Here is a 23,726-nt window from a genome sequence, read left to right on the forward strand (position 1 = left end):
CACCTGGGAGGCACCTGTCCCAGCACCCGGAGGCACCTGTCCCCAGCACCCGGAGGCACCTGTCCCAGCACCTGGGAGGCACCTGTCCCCAGCACCCGGAGGCACCTGTCCCAGCACCCGGAGGCAGCTGTCCCCAGCACCCGGAGGCACCTGTCCCAGCACCCGGAGGCACCTGTCCCCAGCACCCGGAGGCACCTGTCCCCAGCACCCGGAGGCACCTGTCCCCAGCACCCGGAGGCACCTGTCCCAGCACCCGGAGGCACCTGTCCCCAGCACCCGGAGGCACCTGTCCCCAGCACCCGGAGGCACCTGTCCCAGCACCCGGAGGCACCTGTCCCCAGCACCCGGAGGCACCTGTCCCCAGCACCCGGAGGCACCTGTCCCCAGCACCTGGGAGGCAGGACATTTTTCCTCATGGGCTCCTTGTAGATCTGACTTTCTATGCTAGGTCTCCCTGGGAACATGGCCCCTTCCCTTTGTTTCCTCTCCATGCAAAACACACGCAGAGCCTTTCCCTTTGTCTCTCTCTGAGCGAGACTGCACGTGGCCTTCCCTAGAAGGCCCTGCCCAGCACCTGTAAGCCAGGTAAGCTGTCACCCGTACCAGGGGACACCAGGAGGCCCCAGGCTCTGAGGGCACTCTGCCTCCTCTGTGGCCACACCTCCGTCTCACCCTTCCCTCTATAATCCATCTCTGCCTTTAGTTTGAGCCATTGCACCCCGCATCCTACTGTAGAGCCTGGCTCAGCAGTTTGGCTTTCCCAAGTGAACTCTTTTCTGCCTGAACCAGGCGGCAGTCTCCTTTTGAACACTTATGCCTAATATGTGAGATGCTCTTGGTGGTGAGGGCGGGGTAAAAGCAGCTCATGGCCAGGCGCCAGGCAAGCCAGGTGCTTAGGAGGGGAAAGCAGCAGAATTCCCTACAGTGATGACCTAGGCTCTCCTAGAAATGGCAGCATATTTGTTCACTCTGAGGGGGTGGGGTCCGTTGCAGTGGATGTGACCTATGCTCAGAGCTCTGAGCAGGGGTGAGGCGTGGAGGTCACAGGAAGCACTCAGAGCCCTGAGCAGGGGCGAGGCGTGGAGGTCACGGGAAGCACTCAGAGCTCTGAGCAGGGGTGAGGCGTGGAGGTCACAGGAAGCACTCAGAGCCCTGAGCAGGGGCGAGGCGTGGAGGTCACGGGAAGCACTCAGAGCTCTGAGCAGGGGTGAGGCGTGGAGACTTCTGGCAGGCCTTACTCTTCAGGCATAGGCTCCATAGGGTGGCCAGTCCTCCCCCCTCTCCCCACTTTCCCCCTCAAGCTTCAGGCCCAGAGCATACTGCCACTAGGCCTTGTTCTTCCCAAAGGCCCACTCTGTGGACTGGAGGCCTGCCTGCCAGTGGAACCGGTTTCTCCAGCCTCCACTTCTGCTGGGGACAGGGGGAGCTGCCGAGATCCAGGGAGGATGGCAGACCAGTGTCCCCAGGCATTCAGGTTGAACTGGAGGCAGGACAGGGCCTGCCAGACTCCAGCTGTTGGAACAGGCCAGGGGAGCTCGGGGCAGGATGGCCTGGACAGCAGGGACCGGGGCAGGCTCTGGAAGAGGCGGCCACCTCAGAGCCTGGGCTGCACTTCCGGTGCCGGCAGCTCTCTGGGGCTGGCTAATGTTTAATGGCGCCTGTCCCCTGCCCTCTGGCTGTGCTCACACCTCCCTGCACCCCTGTGTGGATAGCTGGACCTGTGACAGGGCAGAACCACCCCGGGAGGAACTTCCTGTTGCAGGGTGAGAGCCTCACTGCCAGGGCCCTAGCTGGGCAGACAGAGCCGTTCCTGCTTGTGGAGAAGGGACAGCGTCAGCGGGGCTGCCGACATTCCCGCAGGCGTCCAGACAACGTTCACCTGCCCTAGGTAGGTAAGAGCTCTGGAGAGCAGCCCTCCGGGGCGGGTGACAGGAGGCTTTCCGCTAGTGGGCCTTTCCTGGGCCTCTTACACCTGAGGTCTGTCTTCTGCTTCTAGAGTTCAAAACGAAATGGGAGGCCTGCTCTGTGAGTTCAGGCGTTCCAGATGATTCCAGGGGGCCCCAGCCCTCTCAGAGCTGCTCTGGACATCGGCCAGGTGGGGAGGGTCTCCACACTCCCCTGCTGCACTCCCTGAGTCCTGTCTGTCTCTGGGCACCTTTGTAAGTGGCTTCTCCAGTCTCCGGAGAAGGCTGGTCTGGGAGGAAATGTTTGGGTACCTGTAGGCGATCTGACAAAGCTGGCTGTGAGGAGGGTCCTGTCAGGAGAGGGGGAGTGTGTCCTGATGAGGGGGTGGGCCCTGAGGACGGCAGGTCCTGAGAAGGGCTCAGGGCCCAGCATACAGCAGCCTGTCCTGTCAGAGAAGGTTGGGGCCTGGTGAGGAGGGAGAGTGGGCCCTGTGCCCTATCCAGTCCCTTGTGCTCTGTGTTGACCAGGGCTTTCGACTGGGCCTATAGCTAGGGGGCATCCACAAGAATCTTGGAAGTTACAATGTCAGATGGTGTCTAACAAACAAAATACAGGCTTAATTGAGATAAATGTCAGCCTTGTTCTGCCCGGGCCAGGTCAGTAAGGACTGCCCTTGGGATTCAATCTGGAAGGTCCCTCAGTCCTCTGTTTCATAAGACCTAGCGAAGACTTGAGGCTGTAAGAAAACTGGATCTTTTCAGTTTTCCCGTAGGCTTTTGGAAGGCCTTAATGTCGAAGTGAATGAAGGTCTCGGGTCCGGGGCCATGCCTGGCTCTCCCTCGCCCTTAGTGAAAGTGGTCTGCCTGTCTGATTTCATTACTCAGGTTGCCAATGTGGCAATCACACCTCCCTCCAACACTGTGTCCTCACAGGCCACGTCTGTGGGCAGCACCACATCACCAGAGCATCATCACCTCCGCCGCCACCTGCTTCTGGGCTGCCCAGCAGGAATGTGGCTCACGGCTGCAGGGGGAGAGTGTGTGCAGGTGGCCTGAGTCCTGGGCTCAGCAGGGCTCTCGGTCCATCACTGGCCTGCGTGGTGGTTGGTGGCTGTAATGTACGCCAGGGGGCCTTGGTCTGTAGCGCCCTGCAGGCTCACACACTCTGTCCACAGTCTGTAGTTGCCGCTGTCGATCAAACATGTCACTTCTGGAACTTGGTGGTAGCATGCATGGTTCCTTCTTTGCCCAGCCTGGCATTCCAGGGGACTGCTGAAGTAACTTCCCTTAAGCTGTGTCAACTGAGCTTGAAAATTAGGAAATGATTGACTCGGTGCTGCGTAATCCTGGCTTCCACTAGACCCCAGCAGGGCAGTGCTTCGTTTTGGCCTGACACACCCACCGTAGGACATGCCCACAGTCAGCTTTTGCTGAGTCTCTTTGGGGCTGTCCTGAGGGGCTGGAAGCTCCGGGGGCACGGCATAGGAATTGAGCACCTTCAGTGGTGGATGTGAGCAGCTACAGTTGGGGGTGTGTTCTGATTTGTTCTCTCCAGAGGCCCCAGAGCTACAGAGGATGGTTGTCTTCTCACCAGCTGAAAGCACTTCTCACACCCTCGCAACACCCCAGGGCTGTCCAGTAGCTTGAAGATGCTCTCAGACTGGTGGGGCAGTCTTGCTCCCGCCCACTGCGTCTGTTCTGGGTTGGCGGAAGGCTCTCCATCCGGTCCTATCAGAGGAGAAAGGCCAGAAAGCCTGGGAGGTTTCTGTCCACTCATTACAGACTGGGGCTCTGAGGGGACCTGGCACTGCCCTTTCTGGAGGACAAGGTGGACTCACTCAGCTGGTGGTCGGGTGTCTGTGGACCCAGGCTGTACTGAGAGGCAGGAGGAAGGGACACACACCGCAGCTGGACACACATCTTCTCCTGGCGCTCAGAGCCTAGCCTTGGGACAGGCCGAGGTGCATTTGGTGTGAAGCAAGGATCCCCAAATGCTACTGTGGGCGCCACCATGCCAGCGTGAGCTTGAGGGAGGAGGGAGTGAGGAAATGCACAAGGGGATGCAGTGCTAGTGAAAACTGGCCCAGGAGGAGTGCAGAACAGAGATCTTGAGTCTGGCCAAGCTCTGGCCAGGCCTTGTTCTCTCTTCCCTGCTTCATCCTCATCCACTCCCCTTTGCCGTGCCAAGGGCTGCACTGTAGTTCCACAGTCATGCCAGCATGGTTCCGTCTCAGGGCCCTGGCACCTACTGCTTCCTCGCTGCAGATGTACTCACGGCTATTGCCTCATCAGGACGCTGGGCACCACGCATGCTTGGCATGATGGCCAGTCCATCCTAACCACACGTGCCCCTCCAGTTCTCACCCTGGCTGCCTTCCTCTCTGGAAGCCATCCCTTTGTGCTGGCCTGTCCCCCTGTAAGGCTGTTAGCACCCCATGGGCAGGGTTTTCCCTGCACTGTCGTGAGCCGATACCCGTAGCATGTCAGATTCCGTGGCTCTCCCTGTCTGTCTGCTGTGGTCCATGCCCGCCTCAGCTGCTGGGCCAGAGGGTCTGGGTGGGTCCCAGGATGCAGTTGTGGAGCGGGAAAGTGGCCTCAGCCCAGCAGAGAGTGCTGGCCTGCCTGGCACAGCACGAGCTGCCTGGGGCCAGCCTTGGCTCCTCAGTGCGCTGCCTGCCTTCTGTTCCAGGAGAGGAGGCCATGAGGAGATGGGGAGTCGCCAGAGCGGTGTCCTGGCTGTGCTGGGTGTCCTGACTGGACTGGCAGGTAGGGTGTGTGTGTGTGGTAGGAGACCACAGTGGGTGGGGGAGGTGAGGGCTGCTTGGCTCTGAGGGCTCCCTCCCGCCCTCCCATGGCTGCCCCTCAGAGGCCCACCTCCTCCCTTTCCCAGCTCCCCCCAGAAGACCCCCCCCGACACTCCAAGTCCAGCCCTGTCCCCCCGGGTGGTGCCACAGGCTGGACATCTCTCACTGGCTTCAATCTCTTTCCTTTCTATCTGGCTTTGCCACTTGGGACTTCACCTGCCCCTGGGCCTCTCCTGACCCTGTGTATGTGTGCAGGGCTCCCGTGCTGTGTGTGACCTGCCCCCTCTCCCCACAGTCACCAGTGGGTACACAAAGGGTGTCAGGTGGGTGACTCAGTGGCCCTGCGGCCTGTGTCTCCCTCTGGGTCAGACTTGGTTGAACAGGAAGGGACCAGAGGGCCATGGTGCTGGTCACTAATGCCGTGTGGGCACCTGGCTTTTCCCTGCCTATGGGGCTGCCTGGGTGGGCTCGGGCTGCCACCAAGCCACAGCCATACCACGGGGGACAAGGTAATTGTGTCCCACCTTCCTTAGCCTCAGGCTCCTGCCCTGTTCTGAGCCCCCAGATCTCTGGGTGAAGGTCTTGGCCTCCTGCCCTATCCCGAGCCCTAGCCCTTCTCCGTGTGCAGTTCACCAGGGAGTCCTCCGAGTGGCATCAGCCAGGATTCAGAATGAGGAGGTCAGAGCTTGGGTCCTGTGCCTGTGTCTGTAAGCCTGGTATTGGTGGGCGCAGGATGGGCTGCTCTGGAGACCCAATCGGGATTGTCCAGGCCTCTTTGTAGCTCCTGCTGGCTGCTGGCGTTCTCACCCTTCCCTGGCTGGCAGGCATAGCATTCCAGTCTCTGCCTCCATCCCCACGTGGTGTTCTCTGATGGCTTCCTAGCGTTACCCCTCCACCTTCCTTGTGCAGCTGACCAAGGCCTGGGTGTACAGTCCTTCCTTTATGCAGGCTGAGTCCTCCAGTCCATCTGCAAAGATTGCTTTCAGAGGTCACGTTCTGAGGAGGAGTGTGAGGGCAGGGGAGGGGAGAGCGAGGCCTGACTGTGTGGAGGGGACGGGGTGGAGAGCAGGCCCTGGCTATGCCTTGTGTCCACTTCTCCGTGAGGACCAGTGGAGGTGGAGCTGGAGCCGGGAGGGGGCATTGGGGAGGTCACAGTGGTAAACAGCAGGGTTAGAGGCTGGGTCGACTTATGGAGATGCATTGCTTTACCAGTTTCGGGGTCCGGTTATCAAATCATAGAGGGTCCCCAGAACGTCACAGCCCTGCAGGGCTCGGAGGCTCGCTTCAACTGCACGGTGTCGCCGGGCTGGAAGCTCATCATGTGGGCTCTGCATAGCGTGGTGGTGCTGAGCATCACGCCGAGGGAGCCCATCATCACCAACGACCGATTCACCTCTGCCAGCTACGAGCTCGACGGGAACTTTGTCTCCGAGATGGTCATCCACAACGTGCAGCCCAGCGACTCGGGGCAGATCCGCTGCAGCCTCCAGAGCAGTGACCTGGTCGCATCCGCCTTCCTTTCCGTCCAAGGTGAGGGCGCCGGGGGCCCTCTGCTTGGCCCTGACCCAGCTAGCCTGGGCCTTCGGAAGCCATGCCTGGGTCTCGTCTATCTGGAGGTGGTGTAGACTGGTCGTTGTTCCACAGCAACTGTAGGCTTCCTTGTACCTTTGTCTGTCCCCTCCCTCCCTCCTGTCCTCCAGTTATTCGGAACTAATTTACTTGCCTCAGCAAAATCTCCAAAGATTCCATCCGAATTCAGGCTGCACTTGTATTGCTATCTAATCAAATCGGATACCTGTTGGTGGAAGGACACACCTGTCCATTTCCATTTGCATTTAAAATTGTTTTTAAACTTAAAAAATGTAGCTTAATGGGTGGTTCTTTGGTTTTTGTGGGTTTAATTTTGTGTGGTTTAATGATGGGTACAGTGATGATTTAGAAATAGCCTTTAACGTCTTCCAGAACGATTGGCTAGTTTGTATGCTCAACTGTTTATTATTATTATTATTTATCATTAGTATTGGAAAGAACATGGATAAAGAATCAAAGACATGAATTCTGGCTTTGCCTTCATCAGTCAACCTTCTCAAACAGGGAGACCCCCCTCCCCTAAGAGGGCTCCATTTCCTTGTCTTCACAAGTGAAGATAAGGCTCTGTTGACAGAGAACTATCCAATAAGTGAAAGCATCAGGTACTGAGTTTGAGTCTTGATCTCGGACCAAGAGAAGAAAAGAAACAAAAGAGGATGAGGATTCGTCGCCCCTTTCGTAGCTTAGGGGAGGACATGACTGAGGATGTTTTGAAGACTCAGGTCCATTCCTTCAGTTCGTGGTCCATGAGGTTGAAGCCAGAGGGGCGTGAGGATGAGGGCACAGGTTTCGGAACTGGCCGCTTGGGGTCAGTTCCAGCCTGATTGCTTGTGCAGTAAGGCCTCAGACACAGCACCTGGGTCCAGGTGCCCCGCCGTCAGTAAGTCCGTGGAGTCGTTAGACTTGCATGGCTCCCAGCACCTGCATGGATTCTTACCTTCCTTCCCAGCCTAAGCACGCAACTGTGAGAGAGGCATTTAGTGGGTCACTCAGATCTTGTCCTCAGGAGCCAACAGGAAGGGTGGACATGGCAAGTTCTGAATAATATGATCCAGATGCTGGTGGAGGCTGGCAAGGGTAGATGCTCAGGACTCCTGGAAGGCTATTGATGGCAGGTCCAAGGCAGGAGAGAGGAAGAGAGAGAGAGAGCGAGTGTGCGAGCAAGCAGGGAACTCTTGGACGAGGGACTCAAGAGCCAAGGGCACCATAATCATCACTTTTCAAGTTCATGAATCCTGATATGGGAGGAGCTAGCCTCTAGGGGTGTTAAGGCGTCCTCTCTGGCCAGGCGAAGGATCTCAGAGCTGGACAGAACTCGGTCATTTGCTCTAATTCCACTAAGCTCCGCTGTCATTAGAGCAGCAGGCCTTCTCTGGACAGTAGATTCCTTACAAAGGAGGAAATCCTGTGTTTTGTTTCCCCACGATGAGTGCTTTTTCCTCCCCCTGGAGCAATCAGGAAATCAAATACAGGTGACAAACTCCAGCGTGAGTCACCTGGAATGCATGTGACCATCGCAGCAGTCATATTTGCAGCATGCCGTCACACTGATGAAAGCCACTGGGGGAAGGGCTGGATCCCAGTTGTCTATAGAAAAATAATCAAAGGTCTCCACAGTCCTCAGTTGTTCTGAAGAAAGCAAACAGGGCTGAAACCAGAACAGCTGCAACAGCTGAAAGATGGGAAGTAGAGTCTTGTCTCTGATTGAGACCTGAGTTCAGGCCATTTGTCTGCGGTAGCTTCAGTGCGTGGGAGGCCAGAGTCTTCAGTTCTTTGTCCAGTGTTCTTTCCTTTGTAGCGTGCCGCAGGGGTTTGTTGGAATTCCAGTGTGTCAATGTATATGTATTTCACGAAGGCTGTGTCTTTGCTGGGACTGACTTTCAGGTGATTTTAGTACTATTAACAAAAGGTAATATTATATTCTGATGTATGAATTCAAAGGGATTTAAAAATCCTTTTTTTTAGTATCTTTAAGTAGTTGTGGAGCTCCCTTTCTATGCACAGTACATCTTGAATAATGTCACCCCTTTAATCATTCTCCTCCCTCCCTCCCTCCACCCCTCCCCGCCCCATCAAGCATGGGGATTTTTTTTCTTGTCAGTCCTGGGCCTTGAACTCAGGGCCTGAGCACTGTTCCTCTACCATTTGAGCCACAGCACCAATTCTGTCATTTTTGAGTTGTTTATTGGAGGCAAGAGCAAGGGTCTTATGGACTTCCCTGTCTGGGCTGTCTTCAAACTATGATCCTCACATCTCAGCCTCCTGAGTAGCATGAGCCATGGGCACTGTCTTTGGGCTTTCTCATGGCTAGAGCTCTACCACTTGAGCTACAGCACCACTTCTGGTTTTTTCTGTGTATGTGATATCAAACTCAGGGGTTCATGCATGTTAGGCAAGCGCTCTACCACTAGGCCACACTTCTGACCCCAAGGGGATTAACAAAAACAATTTGAAGTACTTCATCTCAGTCAACAACTTGAATACCTAATTTGGGTTAGTAATTTTTCTAACAATGTTAGGTTTAATTTTGCCCTTTCATTATTTTAAATTTTGATTTAACTTGTAATTAGAAATGTGTTCAAAGGAATTTCAAAGAGTTATGTTTAATAGTTTGTGATAATCTCCCCAATAAAGAAAATGAATCAGACTGCTGGAAACTACTGTAGGGATTTGTTTCCCATGAAGCCCTGGGGTATCTCCTCCTCTCCTTGAAAAGAACATTGATTCTTTCCCTTTACACTTTTGCTGCCAGGACAATCCAAGACAATTTTGTCACTCCGCCTTGGTGACGGTGCAGCATCTGAGGGCATATGCATCCATGATCTTTTTCCCATATAATTATGTCCCTACGTGTCTTGGTATATCCTCATTTTCTGTGGAATTTTCTATTTTTTTGTGAACAACTTCACCTTTTCCCAAGAACCTGGCAGGTACAAAGAAAAGAAAAAAGGAAAGAAAAGAACACAGATTAAACCTGAGTTGAGGTTTCCCAGGACAGACACAGCCTTTGGGGGGACTTGGGAAGATTGTGATTTGAAGCAAAAACAACCCAGAAAATCTGGCCTTGGAGAGGTGCTGTCACTCCCTGCTTGTCTCTCTCTTTCCCCTCAGTCCTGGGAACCTTGAGCATCCCCAGTGAGGGCCTTGAGGTCATTGAGGACGAGCCCTGTAATGTCACTTGCCGCGCCCAGGGCTGGACCCCACTCCCGGACATTACCTGGAGGCTTGGTGTCCCCGTCAGCCATTCCAGCTACTCCTCCTTTGTGGAGCCCGGTGGCCTGGTCAGTGTCCTGATGCTCCAGCCACAGGGAAACGGGACGCTGACCTGTGTGGCTACACTGAGGGGCCCAGAGGCCCAAGTAGCTGTCACCGTGAACCTGACAGTGGTCCCGCCACCGCCCGGTAAGTGAGTGCCTGCTGCTAGCTGCACGTGGGTCTCGAGCTTGGGATGCTCAGAGGCTCTTGAGGAAATCCTGCTGGCCTGGACTTCACGGGGGCGGGGGTGTGGGAGGAAGGCGCATGACGGTCCTGGGTTCTGGCCTGCACCAACCCTGCCACCCAGAAGAACTTGCCCTTCCCCACGCCTGCCCTGCTGTCCTGGAGAGCCTGCCTCTCTCCAATTACACCATGGCGACCCCTGAAGGCCCACCCCTTAGGGACCAATGGGCAGCAGTGAGCTCAGAGACCGAGAGGTGGACCATTGAAGCTTCTCTTTTCCAGCCGTGAAGAAGCAAGGCCTAAAATGGTGGAGCAATGTTCAGGTCCCTTAGCTTTCCCCAGTCATGGAAGACACCCGTGTTCTCTGTTTCTACCCAGCAAATCCCTATGGCATTTGGAAGTGCCAAGCATGGGTGTGTTGTGTGCCTGATCAAGTGCTAGCACTGTAAAGTTCCAACACTTCAGAGGAATTTTCTGTGGAGCCTCAACCCAGTAGAGCTCGGGGCTGGCTTTGAACCTTGTTCCTCAGGTCTCAGCCTCCAGAGTAGCTAGGATTATAGGCACGAGTCTCTGGCACCTGGCTAGAAATGTACCTTTATTTTTCCATCTTAGGAGAGAGGAAGGAAAGGAAGTCTGCACATAGTCATGTTTGAATCAAGGTTGTGTAGCTGGACCAGCAGAGCAGGGCCTACACGCCAAGAATAGCTTTTCTCTTGGTCCACTCTGAAAATACCATGACTTGAAATCTTCCAAAGTTCAGGACAAAGTTATGGCCAAAGTAAAGATGAATATTACCACTAACAACAAATAATAACAAGGAACAGTACTCTGTAGCCTTTACAAAATGCTGTGCTAAATCCTCCTTGAATATTCACCAAATGCACCGCAGCCCTAGTATGCATGCTGGGGGCTTCTGTTGTGAGTCCCGCGGAGGGAGGGCGCACTCTGAGATCTGCCCAGGACCCCACCCACAGCAGGGCCAGCACAGACAGCCTGTCACCAGGACCTGTGCCCCATCCCCTCCACCCACTGTGTGTGAGCAGTGACCTGGGGTGTATGAGTCTCCTGTGGCTGCTGTGACAAAACACCACAGGCTCCTCTGGCTGACCCATGGTGTTCTGGAGCTGGGGCTGGGGGTGGCAGGGGCCCCGCTCCCCGGGGTCGAGGGAGGGCCGTTCCCTGTCCTCCCCTGATTCCTGGCAGAGCAGTGTTCTGGGTGTGGGCAGGGCTCCATTCCTCTGCTGATTTCCCTGCACACACCCTGTGTCTTTGTGGGCGCCCGAGGCTTCCTGGGGTGCTCAGCTTCCAGTCACTCAGGTGTGGCTGTGGTGAATGTCAGCCCATTCCAGATAGAGGCCCACAGGTCTGCGCCTCTGTGGGTCAGGGGTAATTCACGCTAACATATTAAATGTAAGGGAATTTAGCCTAATCTTGCCATGACTGCACACAAAGATGAAGCAAGAGCCTTGCTGCTTCTTCTCCTGCTTATTTGGGGGCATCTCTTCCCTCCCATCCCTTCCTCTTTCTCTTCCCCCCACCTCCTCCTCTTTCTTTTCTCCCTCCTCTTCCTCCTGCCCTCTTCTCTCTCCCTCCTCTTCTCCCACCCTCTGTCTGTCTCTTGCTTTTCCTATGGCCTCCTTTGGTTCCATGTGTTTAACCCTTCCTCTTGTGACTCCGTTCCATGCTCCGCCTGATGGAGTTTGTCCGTGGGTGCCCTGCCAGCTGATTCAGGAGTCCCCTTTGACATTCCCCTATTAGTCCTTAAACACTGGGCCTACAAGAATGTTCCAGCTTCATTTTACCCACCCCTATGCCATCCTGGCTTCAGCTCATCCTCCACGACATCAACCCCTCTTGCCTTTAAGCTCTTAAATATGATAGAAGTTGGGCACAGGCTTTGAAAGGGAAGATTGAAAAAAAAATTCCATTCACACTAAATGAACTAAAACCAACTATAGAAAGCCCACATTTTAACAAGCTGACAGGGCAGCCGTGCCAGGGCCTGGTCAATGGTGCCCCATAGAAATGTTGGTGAGAGGTCAGCTTACCCACAGACTTCTTCCCCTGTAGGGGAAGGCAATGGAAAGGGGCCTTTGACTTTCCCGGATCAGGTTCAGTTTGGTGGCATTCTTTGTAGACTAGGACCAGAGCCTTAATTTGGCAGCTGGAGACTGGAGGACTGGGAGGGAAGCCTCTGTGGTCACGTAGGCCGTGGTGGATTTTGCTTTATTGGACTCACTTGGAAAAGGGTAATTCTTTTCTGAATTATTCATCAAGACCCAGAGCAGCTGGTGGCTAGCTGCATGTTGTGTGTTTTATGCAAGTTTTATTAGCTGCAGACTTCAGTGCAGGCTTGGCTGGTGGGGCTGGCTGTGGAGCTGCTGACAAGGGGCCAGCAGGGGACATGCCAAGATGCTGGAAATCAGCCAGGGAACCGGGGCTCATTAGGGATGGGGCGGTAGGGCTTGGTCCAGCCATCTCCAGCCTGAGAGTGCAAGGAATGAGTTTTCATTTCTGGAAGGAAAGAAGAAAGACGACTGCCGTGTAGGAAGGCCCCGGAGGTCACAGCCATAAAGTCTGTTTTGGTTCCTAGACCCACAGGCTCCTTTGGAGAAAAGCACATGAAGAGATTTAGAGCTGTGCTTTAAAAGATGGATTTTTCCCCACTGTAGAATTCATGCAAATGTCGAGTACTGCAGAATGCTGTGGATCTGGAACCTGGCAGCGCCATCCTAGCCCAGCCTGACCTCCTGGCCCTCGGGTAGCCCAGTAACTCCTGTGGTCCCTGGGGTGCTGACATGGGTATGGGCAGGGAAACGGGCAGGAGAGGGGTGCAGCAGGACTCCGGGGACCCACGAGCTCCTTGTGGGGCGTCCTGGGTGCAGACCAGAATGCGTTTTGGAGTGGAGGAAGGTGGGAGACGTGGCACACTGGGTGTCTGCCATTCCTGGATCAGAGCCCTTCTCTCCCCAGCTGGGTCAGCGTCACCACGGCAGTCCAGACACATGCCTTATACAAAGCGCAATTTCTACAGGGTTCCACACACATACAGATGTAGACATATTTGTATCATATCACATATGGAATACACCCATCTGCATGTCCAATCTATCCATAGATGTGTTTGAGTATGCACATATGTACCCAGTTACGCACACATATAATGTTCATACAGACACACATGTTTGTGTATACCACCACACACATGTATACAGGGGCACATACATGTCATATATGTGCACACATATACCTCCCCGTGATACATAATCCATTAAAACTGTTATTCACATGGCAAGTGCTTGTCCTAAAGCTCCAGCACTGTGAGCTCGAGCTCCCACGCATCATAACCCTTTGGGCTCCACTGCGTGGCAGGGGGTGTGAGTGGAAGTCTCCCCTCAGCGAGAACTGGAAGAGCAGACAGAGAGAGCAGGGCAAATAGAGGAATGAGCCATGTGGCTGGTGAAGGCCTCGCTGTCGTCAGTGTTGGAGGCTGTTGAGGGAAGGACGACACACATGGCTTTGCTGAACTGGTGGTTGAACAAGAGCACGACGACCACGCTGTCCTGTGCCCCCCCTCTCAGACTCGGGAGGCCTCAGGGCCTCCACTCCCAGGTGAGGTGGGCCGTCTCCGCTGGGCCCCAGCAAAGGTTGATAGGTCCAGATTGGGTGGATTTATCTCCAGTAGGGAAGGGAAGGGCCAGTGAGGGAATGCATGTTGATTAAGGCCAGGGTGTTTAATCTCTGTCTGCCCCCTTATCATGGCCACTGACAATATTTACACATGCTCGTTTATCAGAGTCCACCTAACCGGGTTTTCAGTGCCCACAGTCCTCTTGAGTGTGTGCCTTGCACTCTATACCCTCCTCTGAACTTTCGCACACATGGCTGGAGTCTGAGCAGTTGGTAAAGCAAGAATGTTTTCCTGATGAGCCAGCTGAGGCTAAAGGTAGCACAGAGAGTAAACAGTGGCCACGAGATTGGCTGGTTCCACCGTGGCTGGCCCCGTGCTCTGGGCAGTGTGGGACTTGCAGATTTCGGCGGCGAATGTCACCGATGCAGTTCTGCACTCGGTCATTTGTGGGTTGGAGGAGGCGAACCTGGGGGCAACCTGTAAGGTGAGCAGTGTTTTTCATTTGGCCACACATGGGGATTCACCCTTGCGGGCCATCTTCCTCCTGCTGCCAGCCTCTGGGGTGCCTCTTGAGACCCACACCTGCATCGCTGGAGGTGGGCCTTCCAGATGAGTCTTGGGGTTCTGCTGTCTGTCAGGCAAGGGGCCTGGTGTACCCAGACTTGTCTCACCAGTGGTCTAGCTCAGGCTGCGCAGGTGTGGGGGTGGGAAGAGGCTTCATTTGCTCCCCCCATCATCTTTTGGGGGAACTTTTTCTTTGTCTCTGTCCCAGCCCATCTCTGTTTATCAGAGGAGGAGGAAGTAAACAGTATTAGCAAAATAGTATGACTTTTCTAAAACCCCATACTTCTTCTCTGGGTGTCTTAATATTCAGAGAAAAGTGAGTTCTATGATCATCTGAGCAGCAACCGACTATCTTATTCGTAGATTTTTCTATGGGAAGTCAGAAGGGAAGTCAGCCTGTAATCAGTTCATTCTTCCTCCCCTCCTTCCCTCCCTACACCTACCAACCCATCCCTCCATTCCTCCCTATAGCCACCCATCCATCTACCAACAAATGATATGTTCCAGATGCTTGGGACATAAAAAAAAAAACCAAACCCAAACCCTCAAGGCATAGTCCTTGAACTTGAAGGAACTAAGTCCAATTTAGATAGTAGAATATGTAAGAAGAACTTGGAGCCCACAGCCATAGATTTCCTATTCATTCAAGAAAACCATGACCGCGGGACATTATGAAACGTCAGAATGATCTAACACGTATTAATTTCTTAGCAAGAAACTCACCTCCTTTCAGGTAAGCAGAGTGTAGCTTCTCATGAAAGGGCAAAAGACAGATGATCTTTAAAGTCTTACATCGTTTCTCTAAGCACGGAGTCTGTTGGGTTTCAGAGGAGTCCATGGGTGATTCCCCAGCTGGGTCATTGCAGACAGGTGGCGGCTGAAACACCAGGGCTTGTGTGAGTGACTTTATCATCCCTGCACTTGTCTTGACCAGGTAATGTGGGCACAGGGTTTAGTGAACCCCACTGCAAGGTCAGTCTTCAGAACTCTAGATTCCAGCTCCAAAATACAGATGACCTGGGATTCCAGGGCAGCCCATATCCCTTCTAAGGAAGCTTGTGATTTCAACTTTTGTAAGGACCCTGCACAGGGGGGCGTTTTCATTGAGCTGCCACCCGAACGCTCAGGTGAGCGTTAAGTAGTGGTTCTCAATTACGCACAACCTGGGAGGTTTGGCCTCCCTGGGGTGGAATGCCCGAATAAAGGTGCCCTTGAGAATGCTGTGTCGTTCCCATAAGCCAATGGCTGGGCTTTTCTGTGCTGCTGGAAACCCTGCGTCTGTGGTGCCTGTAGTGGCTGAGCACTTGAGCTGAGGTCAGGACAGCCCAGGCACTGAATATTTAATTGCATAACATTTAACTTCAAGGCCGGGAGTTTGGCCTAGTGGTAGAGTGCTTGCCTAGCATGCATGAAGACCCAGGTTCGATTCCTTGGTACCACATACATAGAAAAAAGCCGGAAGTGGTGCTGAGGCTCAAGTGGTAGAGCTCTAGCCTTGAGAAAGTCCAAGGACAGTGCTCAGGCCCTGAGCTCAAGCCCAGGACTGGCAAAAAAAACCCCAAAAAACAAAAAAACCCATTTAACTTCAAAAATAGAATTAGATGTTACCTAGATCTAAGGCTTGGATATAACAACAGCAAACAACAAAATGGCTTTTCTTCTCTTTTTCTCCCCTCCCTTTCACTTCCTTCTTGTTGCATCTTCTTGCCTCCCAACTACTGTCTCAAGAAGCAGAGAAAGCAGATAATAAAGAGGGTGGCCCAGTAGAGTCCAGAGAAAGCAATTCCTGGTGAGAGTGTGTTATGCGGTGGGCTTGGGGGGCTCCAGTGACAGCTGTGCACCCAGGTCTTCTGGGAGTGACCCTACCTCAGTGTACCCTGATTTCCTTTGGGCTCCAGAATAGCGAATGGTGGAGAGGGCAGGGAAGAAGCCATTCCCTGTTCTTGTCCACAGACTTATTCCAGCAGGCCAATCACTATGCCGATCCCAGGCTGTTGTGTTCTTGGCCTAGACTTATCTTGGGGAAGTTAGAGGCGTTAACCAAATAAAGCTGGGGACTGACTAACCCAGCAGCTCTCTAATGGCCACGGCAAATACTGTGATTCCAGGTACTAGGCTTACTGAGTGCTCACACACCAGCGTGAGGCTGGCCTGGGACGCCTCAGGAGAGGAGTTTCATGTCACTGTAACCATAACATAGTTCAGAATGAGGCAGAATCCGTGGTCCTGAATGGCACACATATCACCAATGTGTTGTTTCCTTTTTCACCCTTGTAGATGCCATTGACAAGCCGGGATCAGCTTTGCCTACTTGGGCCATAGCTTTGCTGGCAGTCTCCTTCTCATTGCTTTTGATCCTGATCGTTGTTCTGATTATAATATTCTGCTGCTGCTGTGTTTCTGGAAAAGACACAAAAGGTAATTTTTTTTTTGCCATATACATTTAAAGGTAGCTTTGAACTTATAGTCCAGGTCAGTTGAAAGGAATGAGTTCTCCAGCTCTTTCAAAAGACAGGTTAAGCCTACAACAGACTAAGCCTTGAACCCTAAGCTTTTGGGTCTAGCCAGGTGGTGTGTGTCTTTTGAATCCCTGGCCTTGGGATGCTGAGTCAGGAGAAGTCCAAGTTTGTGGATCAACCTGGGCAATAGAAGAAGGGTGTGGGGGGAGAGAGAGGCCTTCTGTGGATAAAAACAGTAGTATTAAGTTACTTGGCATGAATGCGCATTTCTTTTCGTTGAAAGAGATCTTTGAGCTCTGTGGACTTGTGGGTGCCGTGGCCTGGTCTGGGGTGAATTGGTCATGAGGGAGTTTGACAGCAGTGATTATGGAGCCTCAAATGCTTGGTCACGTGAAGACCTAGAACTTTCTACGATCTGAAAGTGTGCCTGTCCTCATCCTCCCTTCTTTCTCTCTTCTTCGGATGATTTCCCCAGCTAGGATGTGGGCAGGCCCCGGCTCCTCCACAGGCTGTGTGTAGGCTTGGGAGATTCCTTGTGTGCTCCAAGTTGAGTATTTAAGGAACAAAAGTTATCCTGGTGCTGGTGACTCAGGAGGCTGAAACCTGAGGATCATGGTTCAAAGCCAGGCTGGGCAGAAAAGTCTGTGAGATTCTTATCTCCAAATAACCACCAGAAAGCCAAGAAGTGGCGCTGTGGCTCAAAGTGGTAGAGCACTTAGTCTTGAGCAGAAGCAGCTCAGGGACAGCACCCAGGCTCTGAGTTCAACACTCAGGACTAGAAAAAAGAAAGACCCAAAACTAAACCCTTATTGACAGAGGTTAGGTGGGAGTTTGTTTCTGTCCAACCATGGTCTCACACAGTGGCTGGCTGGGAAAAGCACAGTGAAAGCCGTTCAAGCAGCTGCTTAACCAAGAGACGACTGGGCCTTCAAGTCCGCGACCTTGTCTCCTGTGAATAGTTGGGGTCCCGGCCACTTGGACTTTCTGCTTCCTGTGGGCCCTCGTCTTCCCTGTGGGTCACAAAGCAGTGGATGGATGGTCACTGTGACCACACACACTCTGCAGAGTGTGTCTGTCCATTTCTCACAACGTGGATCAGAAGAATCAAGTGTTGTCACATATCTGTGACCCCTCCAAATGTAGCTTTGTGATGAAATGTCCACACAAGGGACAGCTGGCCCTTCCCCCTTCTCCGTAGCCAGTCCAGTTCAGGGCGTGGCCAGCGTCTGCCGTGACCACTCACAGCGCTCACATTCTACCACCCGCTGTGGCTCTTGGAAATGACACGATACCTGAGCACAATGACGCTTCTGGATTTGCTGGGATGAGTGTATCCATATGTAAAGTGACTAAACATCGTTCGCCCAAAAAGTATCTCCTGGTGTTCTGTGGGTACTTGAGAGCCTCAGCGTGCTTTTGGTTACGGGAGGAGGGATGAGGAACGACAGGGGTTCCTCTCAGCCTGGCTTGGGGGCCTTCGGCTGGGAGTGTGTAGACGGGGGACTGGGCACCCCCCCAGCTCTGTTCTTGCAGGTGTGTCGATAGCTTTCCTGCCTTACCATGGCTCCCTTGAAATTAAAATAAAATTGGTTCTAAGGTTTAGTTTGAGATGTGAGCAGGGAGATGTTATTAGAACTGGAAATCGGTGAGACCATGATCTAGAAGCAAGGAAAGTGGGTGTCTTCTTGGTATTTGGAAGGCCTGGAGGAGGAGGTGAGCTATTGAAGAATGCAGCCCTTGAGACAGACGTTGGAGGCCCTGTCTGTGGGTTATTACATCTTTGTATTCAAGATTCTTTCTATTCCAGAAAGCCATTGATTAGAAATAGTAATATAGTGACAGACTTTTTTTTGACATGCCATACGAACCGCTACTATTTAGTAGAAAATGTATGTTAGAATTCAGAAAATAGGATACTAGCAATCAAATAGTGCGTAGTCTGTTAAAATAGGATGGCATTCATTAAGCGAGGAGATGCTGTGTTTAGTTCTGGTGTGGTACCTGTAGTAACAAATCAATGGATGGCAATGCCATTAGTAAAGCAGATAATTTGGTGAACTGGGCTTGATTATCTTGCTAATCAAATTCAGTATTCACTAGGTATACACTGGCTGCCTACTCTATTTCCATTACTCAGGGATTATTTACTTTGCTAGATAATAGTCAGTCTTATTTTACTTGTGCTTAGAAGCCAGTTGATACTCTGGTGTGGGGCCCATGTCATATCTATTTGGTCAAACTACTAATAGAAGGTCCATGAAAAAATAGAGGATGTATTCCCTTGTGAATCAAGAACCTTATTTTCTAATTGGATTTTGTTCTTCTTCCCTCCTCTCCCCTCCCCCCCTCAGAATCTAGTTATCAAAATGAAATAAGGTAAGTTTGTAACCACATTTGTTGTTTTGGTCAAATAAAACCCAACACACACCCACATCTAGCTGCGGGGTTTTAAGTTCTTAAAAACTGAGTACTGGAAATAGATAAGACTAAAACAAAACCTATGCCAACCACAAACTCATAAGGCAACACTAATTATGGATTCAGCCTAGGTGGGAGGAGATGCCTAAGTCCAACTTGCTCTGACTCAGGGGAGGCGGAGTCTCCTAGTGCCTGCCGTGCACGGGTCTCTCCACAAGAGGGCGCTGGGCACTGCAGCTGGCGTTCCCGGCCCCTGTGTCCAGGCTGTGGTCATCAGCAATGGGGCCTGTTGAGATGTCTGGGGCCGTGGAGAGACGGCCGAGCTGGATTCCCCACAGTCATGTGCACTGGTCAGACAGGCAAACTAGACAATGTTTGCTGATTGTTCCCTCCAGGAGGGCTGAGCGTGTCCTTCCTGCCCAGCAGTAGCTGCAAGCACTTTTAAGGGAATGCAGTCCCGTCCTGGCAGCAGTCTTGACAGGCAGTGTGATCCTCTGCAGGACTTCCACAGTCTGAGACGCTTCAAGGGAGGGCGTTTCAGAAGGCAGTGGTCATTAGATGCCCGCTACAGTAGAGGGCCAGGTACTGTGCATGCAGCGCCCTCTGGCCTGGGAACAATGGGCCTCTGAGACAGGTCGTTGGTTCAGAGAATCCCGCCACCCTCGGTCTGAGACCCTGTCCTGTGGACAGGGCAGAGGGAAGGGGAGGGGACGTGGCCTGGTGTTCCTCCTGACTGCGGCCATCAGTGCAGCCAGGACTGTGCTCTGCCCTGTCCCCTGTCCGTGGAGGATCTTCGTGGGTTTCAGAGCACAGAGAAGCCATCGAGGGCCGGGGTGGATACGGGGTGGAGAACATTGCTGATAGAGAACAGTGTGGCAGCTGTGATAGTAGCTACATCCCTATCGCCAGGCGTCCCTTTCCCCGGACGCTGAACCAAGCTTTGCTTTTCTATAAGAGGGGGGGTTGTAAATCCTCTCTGCCAACACGCTGGCCTCTGTCAGGACTCAGCTCTGAATCAGCCCTAGACAATATGAAGACGGTGATGATTCACTTAGACTTTATAAAGATCAGGTGGCAAGCCAGACGGGCTCAGGGATCATACTTTCCCAATCCCTGCTTTCTGTAGCCAGAGGTTTCTGGAGCGTCCATGCACCTATCACAGAGGACTTGCCTGACCCCCTCAGGGGACAGGGAGACAGGCAGGCTGTGTGCACTGCCACAGAAGCCAGCAGGTCCGCTCCGTGTGTAAGTTCAGCGTACACCCTGACGGGTGACCACGCAAACCAGGTCTTCACCCCACTTAGCGTTTGATGATAAAATGCTTCCATCCTAGAAAATCTGCAACTGTGAAGACAACCAGAGATGCGGTTGACAGTAAGCTGAAGAGGGGAAAGGAGAACGATGGCTACAGCTCGGAGGAGCCCAAGGCTGCCCGTGAGTACAGCAGGGAGAATGAGCCAGGGATGCTGGGTGCCTGGAGACCAGCTTCTCGAGGAGCGTAGCTCAGCTGTAGGCGGGGATTCAAGTTTGGACAATTCTTCATGGGAAAGATTCTAGAATAGAATTGGGAACATTCAAGGAGTAAATTTACCAGTATGGGGAAAACCTACCTGTTTACCTATAGCTTAAAATAAAGTATATCTGAAAGCTTAAGGAAATCCCTCAGTCTCTATTCATGCTGTGTGTGTGTGTGTGTGTGTGTGTGTGTGTGTGTGTGTGTGTGTGTGTGAATGTGCCTAGGTACTGGTGGCTCACACCTATAATCCTAGTTACTCAGGAGGCTGAGATCTGAGGATCATGGTTCAAAGCCAGCCTAGGCAGGAAAGTCTGTGAGACTCCTATCTCTAATTAACCACTCCAAAACCCGGAGGTAGAGCCGTAGCTCAGCGGGTAGAATGCTAGGGGCCTTGAGCACAAAAGTTCAGGGACAGTGTTTAAGTCCTGAGTTCAAGCCCAGACCACAAAACAAAACAATAGCAAAAATCTTCTTTCTTTCTTTTTCTTTTTGGCAGCACTGGAGTTTGAACTCAGGGCCTTCATGCTAATTAGGCAGGAGGTTTGACGACCTGCCCTAAAAACAATTTTTTGCCAGGTTTGGGACTCTTTTGGGGAGCCTGTCTTTTGCTTTTTATCCAGGTTTCTCCCATGCATTCCAGAATATATGCTTCAGTTAAAAAGGAAGCCCCCACAAAGCAAAACATATTTTCTTTGATGATGTAAATACAAATTTTGACAAGGTTTATTATGAATATTTATTTGCCTGGGCAATTTAGCAAGAATCTTGACCCTGTGGAGCTTAAACCAAACCTCTTGGACTATTTTTATGCCTGTGCCTCTCTACCCTGTGTTTATTTTTTTCTTGGTTAGCTGTTGAAGCCATGGGTTCACTCTTGTCTCTGGATGACACTAATGGGTCAAGAAAGGAAGTGGTTTTAAGTCAATTTTCCATGTTGTTGTTTTTTTTTTTTTCTGCATGGGGCAAATAAAGTACTGAAACTGTGTGTTTTCCCAGGAGAAGAAAACAATCTATTTAAAGGTATGAGAGTCAGCTTTCCCTCACCGGGACGGGCTGTCGGGACAATCAACTCACAGGAGGAAAGGTTATTTCACGTCAGGGTCTTGGAGTTTTGGTCTATGACTGGTCAACTTGATTCCTTGAACTCTGACAAAGCCCCTCACCCTGGCGGCAGGAAGAGGCAGAGCTGCTGCCATCACTGTGGCCAGGAAGCAGAGGGGGGAGGGCCTCCTTTGAGGACCCTCCCCCAGTGACCTCACTTACTCCCACCAGGCTCCACCACTTCTCCCTTGTGCCTGGCCTTTGGGGGGACATTCCAGATCCATACCCTAGCCGTGGCACAGGATTATTTTATCCAAGGAATACGCCACGTGAGCACACATCTTTGGGTCATTGGTCGTGTGTGTAGCTTGTTTCTTCATCACTCATTCTCAGCTCATTCTTTCCTTACAGAGCTGGCTTCACTCCCTCCTAAGTCTGAGGCACCCAGTAACTTCCCAGAGCCAGGAAGCAGCAGTTCTCCTCATCAGGTGAGGCAGGCCCTCCCTCCCCTGCCCCGTTCCCCAAACTGGATCTCAGGATGCACACCGCCCGGGCTCTCAGGTGCTGTCGCTCATGGCAAGATGTTCAGTGCTGAGTTGGAGGAATGCGCTGGAATCTTCCGGGGGAGATGAAGTGTTGGCAAATGCTTTGCGTGTGGATGAATACTGGAAACGATGGATCTCCTTTTCTATAATAAATCTATTTATTTAGATCAACAGAAAGAAACAGGATACGTGTAGAGAAACAGCAAGGACACTTGTGCAACCAAATATGTAGGAACCGAATATCTCTAGCACATTCAGAGCAGAAGGTGCCATTTTGAGAGCTCACTGGGTCTCCTCACGTTCATGGGAGCCAATAGACAAAAGCCACGTGCCAGCGCCATTCTGGCCTCAACCTGCAGTGACATTCCATTGCAGTGTGAATAATTCATCCCGCCCAGCTGCATTATTTATGATGTGAAATGGAGCTACCACCTGAAATTGGAGCCGGCCTGGTCAAGGCTGGCAAGAGAAACAGGTTGCACATAGTGTAGCAGGAGCCTTGTGGTAGACAGGCCCCTGCCCTCTGGAGGCTTTCCTGGTTTTCTGGAGCCAGCACGGTGGCATGCCATCCCAGGAGGCAGACAGGTGCTCATTTGAAGTCAGTGCCCCCCACTTCACAGGCCTCCTCCCCGCCTTTCCGAAGAAGGCACACACTCCCACAGGGAACTGGAGAACAAAACAGGGAATCTTGGCGTCTGTCATCTGGCCTCATTGGACCACTATGTGTTCTTGTATCGGATTGTTCTCTGGGTCCCGCATGTGGCAAAGGCCTGGCGGGTATGCTATCGGAAATATGGAAGTAGACGTATTTTGGCCTTTCTGTTCCCTTCTCCACCTCCATTTTATCTCATGGGATGGGGGGAGCTTCCTTCTCCAATGAGGTTCATGCTGCGATCTCACACAACTCAATCCTTCCCCTTTTTCTTTGTTGCCAGGATCGCAGGAAGCATCGGCCGGGCCCAGCCAGTCGCCCACAGGTCTCTTTTAACATTGCCAGTCCTCGGAAGGTCAGGAATGTGACTTTAGTCTAAAAGCAAGTCCCTGAGGGCTCCGCTGTGCTCGGATGAGGACTTACGCCGCCAGGATGTCTTCATTCTTGTCCGACTTCAGCTTTGATGACATTACCTGCATAGGTCAGGTTGGAGTGACAGGAGACAATGCTGTTCCGTGACAGGAGGAATCCAATTCCCAGGCTCCAAGGAGAATTTGACCTTGAAGGTTATCATGGATCTAGTGAGTCTCTTAAAGTTATGGAGTAAAAACCTGCAAATTTATCCCGGTGGTATTTTTCATCATCTAACACTCCTGCTTGCTAATCCAGTAAGTGGTAGCTGTATCTGTGTTCTACCATGACTTTTTCATTGCTCTCAGTCTTCTTAAGGTGATATTTATGTCTGTATATTATTAGTGAAGCAAGAAGAGAAAAATGAGACTCAATCAGAGGCCTCAAATGGACTGGCAAATCAGGACTCAATGGGCTGAAAATTAGATGAAACTTAATGCTGCTACACATGTTTCCAAATGTCTCATGATTGCACATTTAGGAGCAAATGGTGGCTTTGGCTGCTCCCTTGTCAGGCTTCCTTTAATCTCAAATGACTTAGATGTGGTTTCTGACTGGGGGGGACAAAGCTTAAGCACACACACACTACAAACATGGCAGGAGAACTGGGAAAGGATCATGCGTTCTTTAATAAAGGCAAAAGGAAACACTCAAGACACAGATTGCTTTCCTCGATCTTGCCACATTAGTGGCAGTGTAACAAGTCATTGTGTTTCAAAACAAAGTGTTTTTCCAAGATGGGATGGAAGACAT

General features: G+C 52.1%; 1 protein-coding gene across 1 annotated transcript; it reads left to right on the forward strand.

Annotated features, from left to right (window-relative positions):
- The first annotated feature begins 1,840 nt into the window (after window positions 1-1,840).
- On the forward strand, window positions 1,841-23,409 carry Igsf5 (immunoglobulin superfamily member 5). The gene is made up of 9 exons (XM_090349481.1): window positions 1,841-1,888; window positions 4,594-4,670; window positions 5,921-6,238; window positions 9,410-9,700; window positions 16,209-16,349; window positions 18,742-18,766; window positions 20,142-20,242; window positions 21,777-21,853; window positions 22,846-23,409. Exons 2-9 carry the CDS (start codon window positions 4,613-4,615, stop codon window positions 22,939-22,941), a joined length of 1,107 nt encoding a protein of 368 aa, XP_090205607.1. The 5' UTR covers window positions 1,841-1,888; window positions 4,594-4,612; the 3' UTR covers window positions 22,942-23,409.
- The last annotated feature ends 317 nt before the right edge of the window (window positions 23,410-23,726 follow it).

This window comes from Megascapheus bottae, chromosome 1, assembly GCF_031878675.1.
Source record: "Megascapheus bottae isolate mThoBot1 chromosome 1, mThoBot2.hap1, whole genome shotgun sequence".
In the NCBI taxonomy this organism is placed as follows: domain Eukaryota; kingdom Metazoa; phylum Chordata; class Mammalia; order Rodentia; family Geomyidae; genus Megascapheus; species Megascapheus bottae.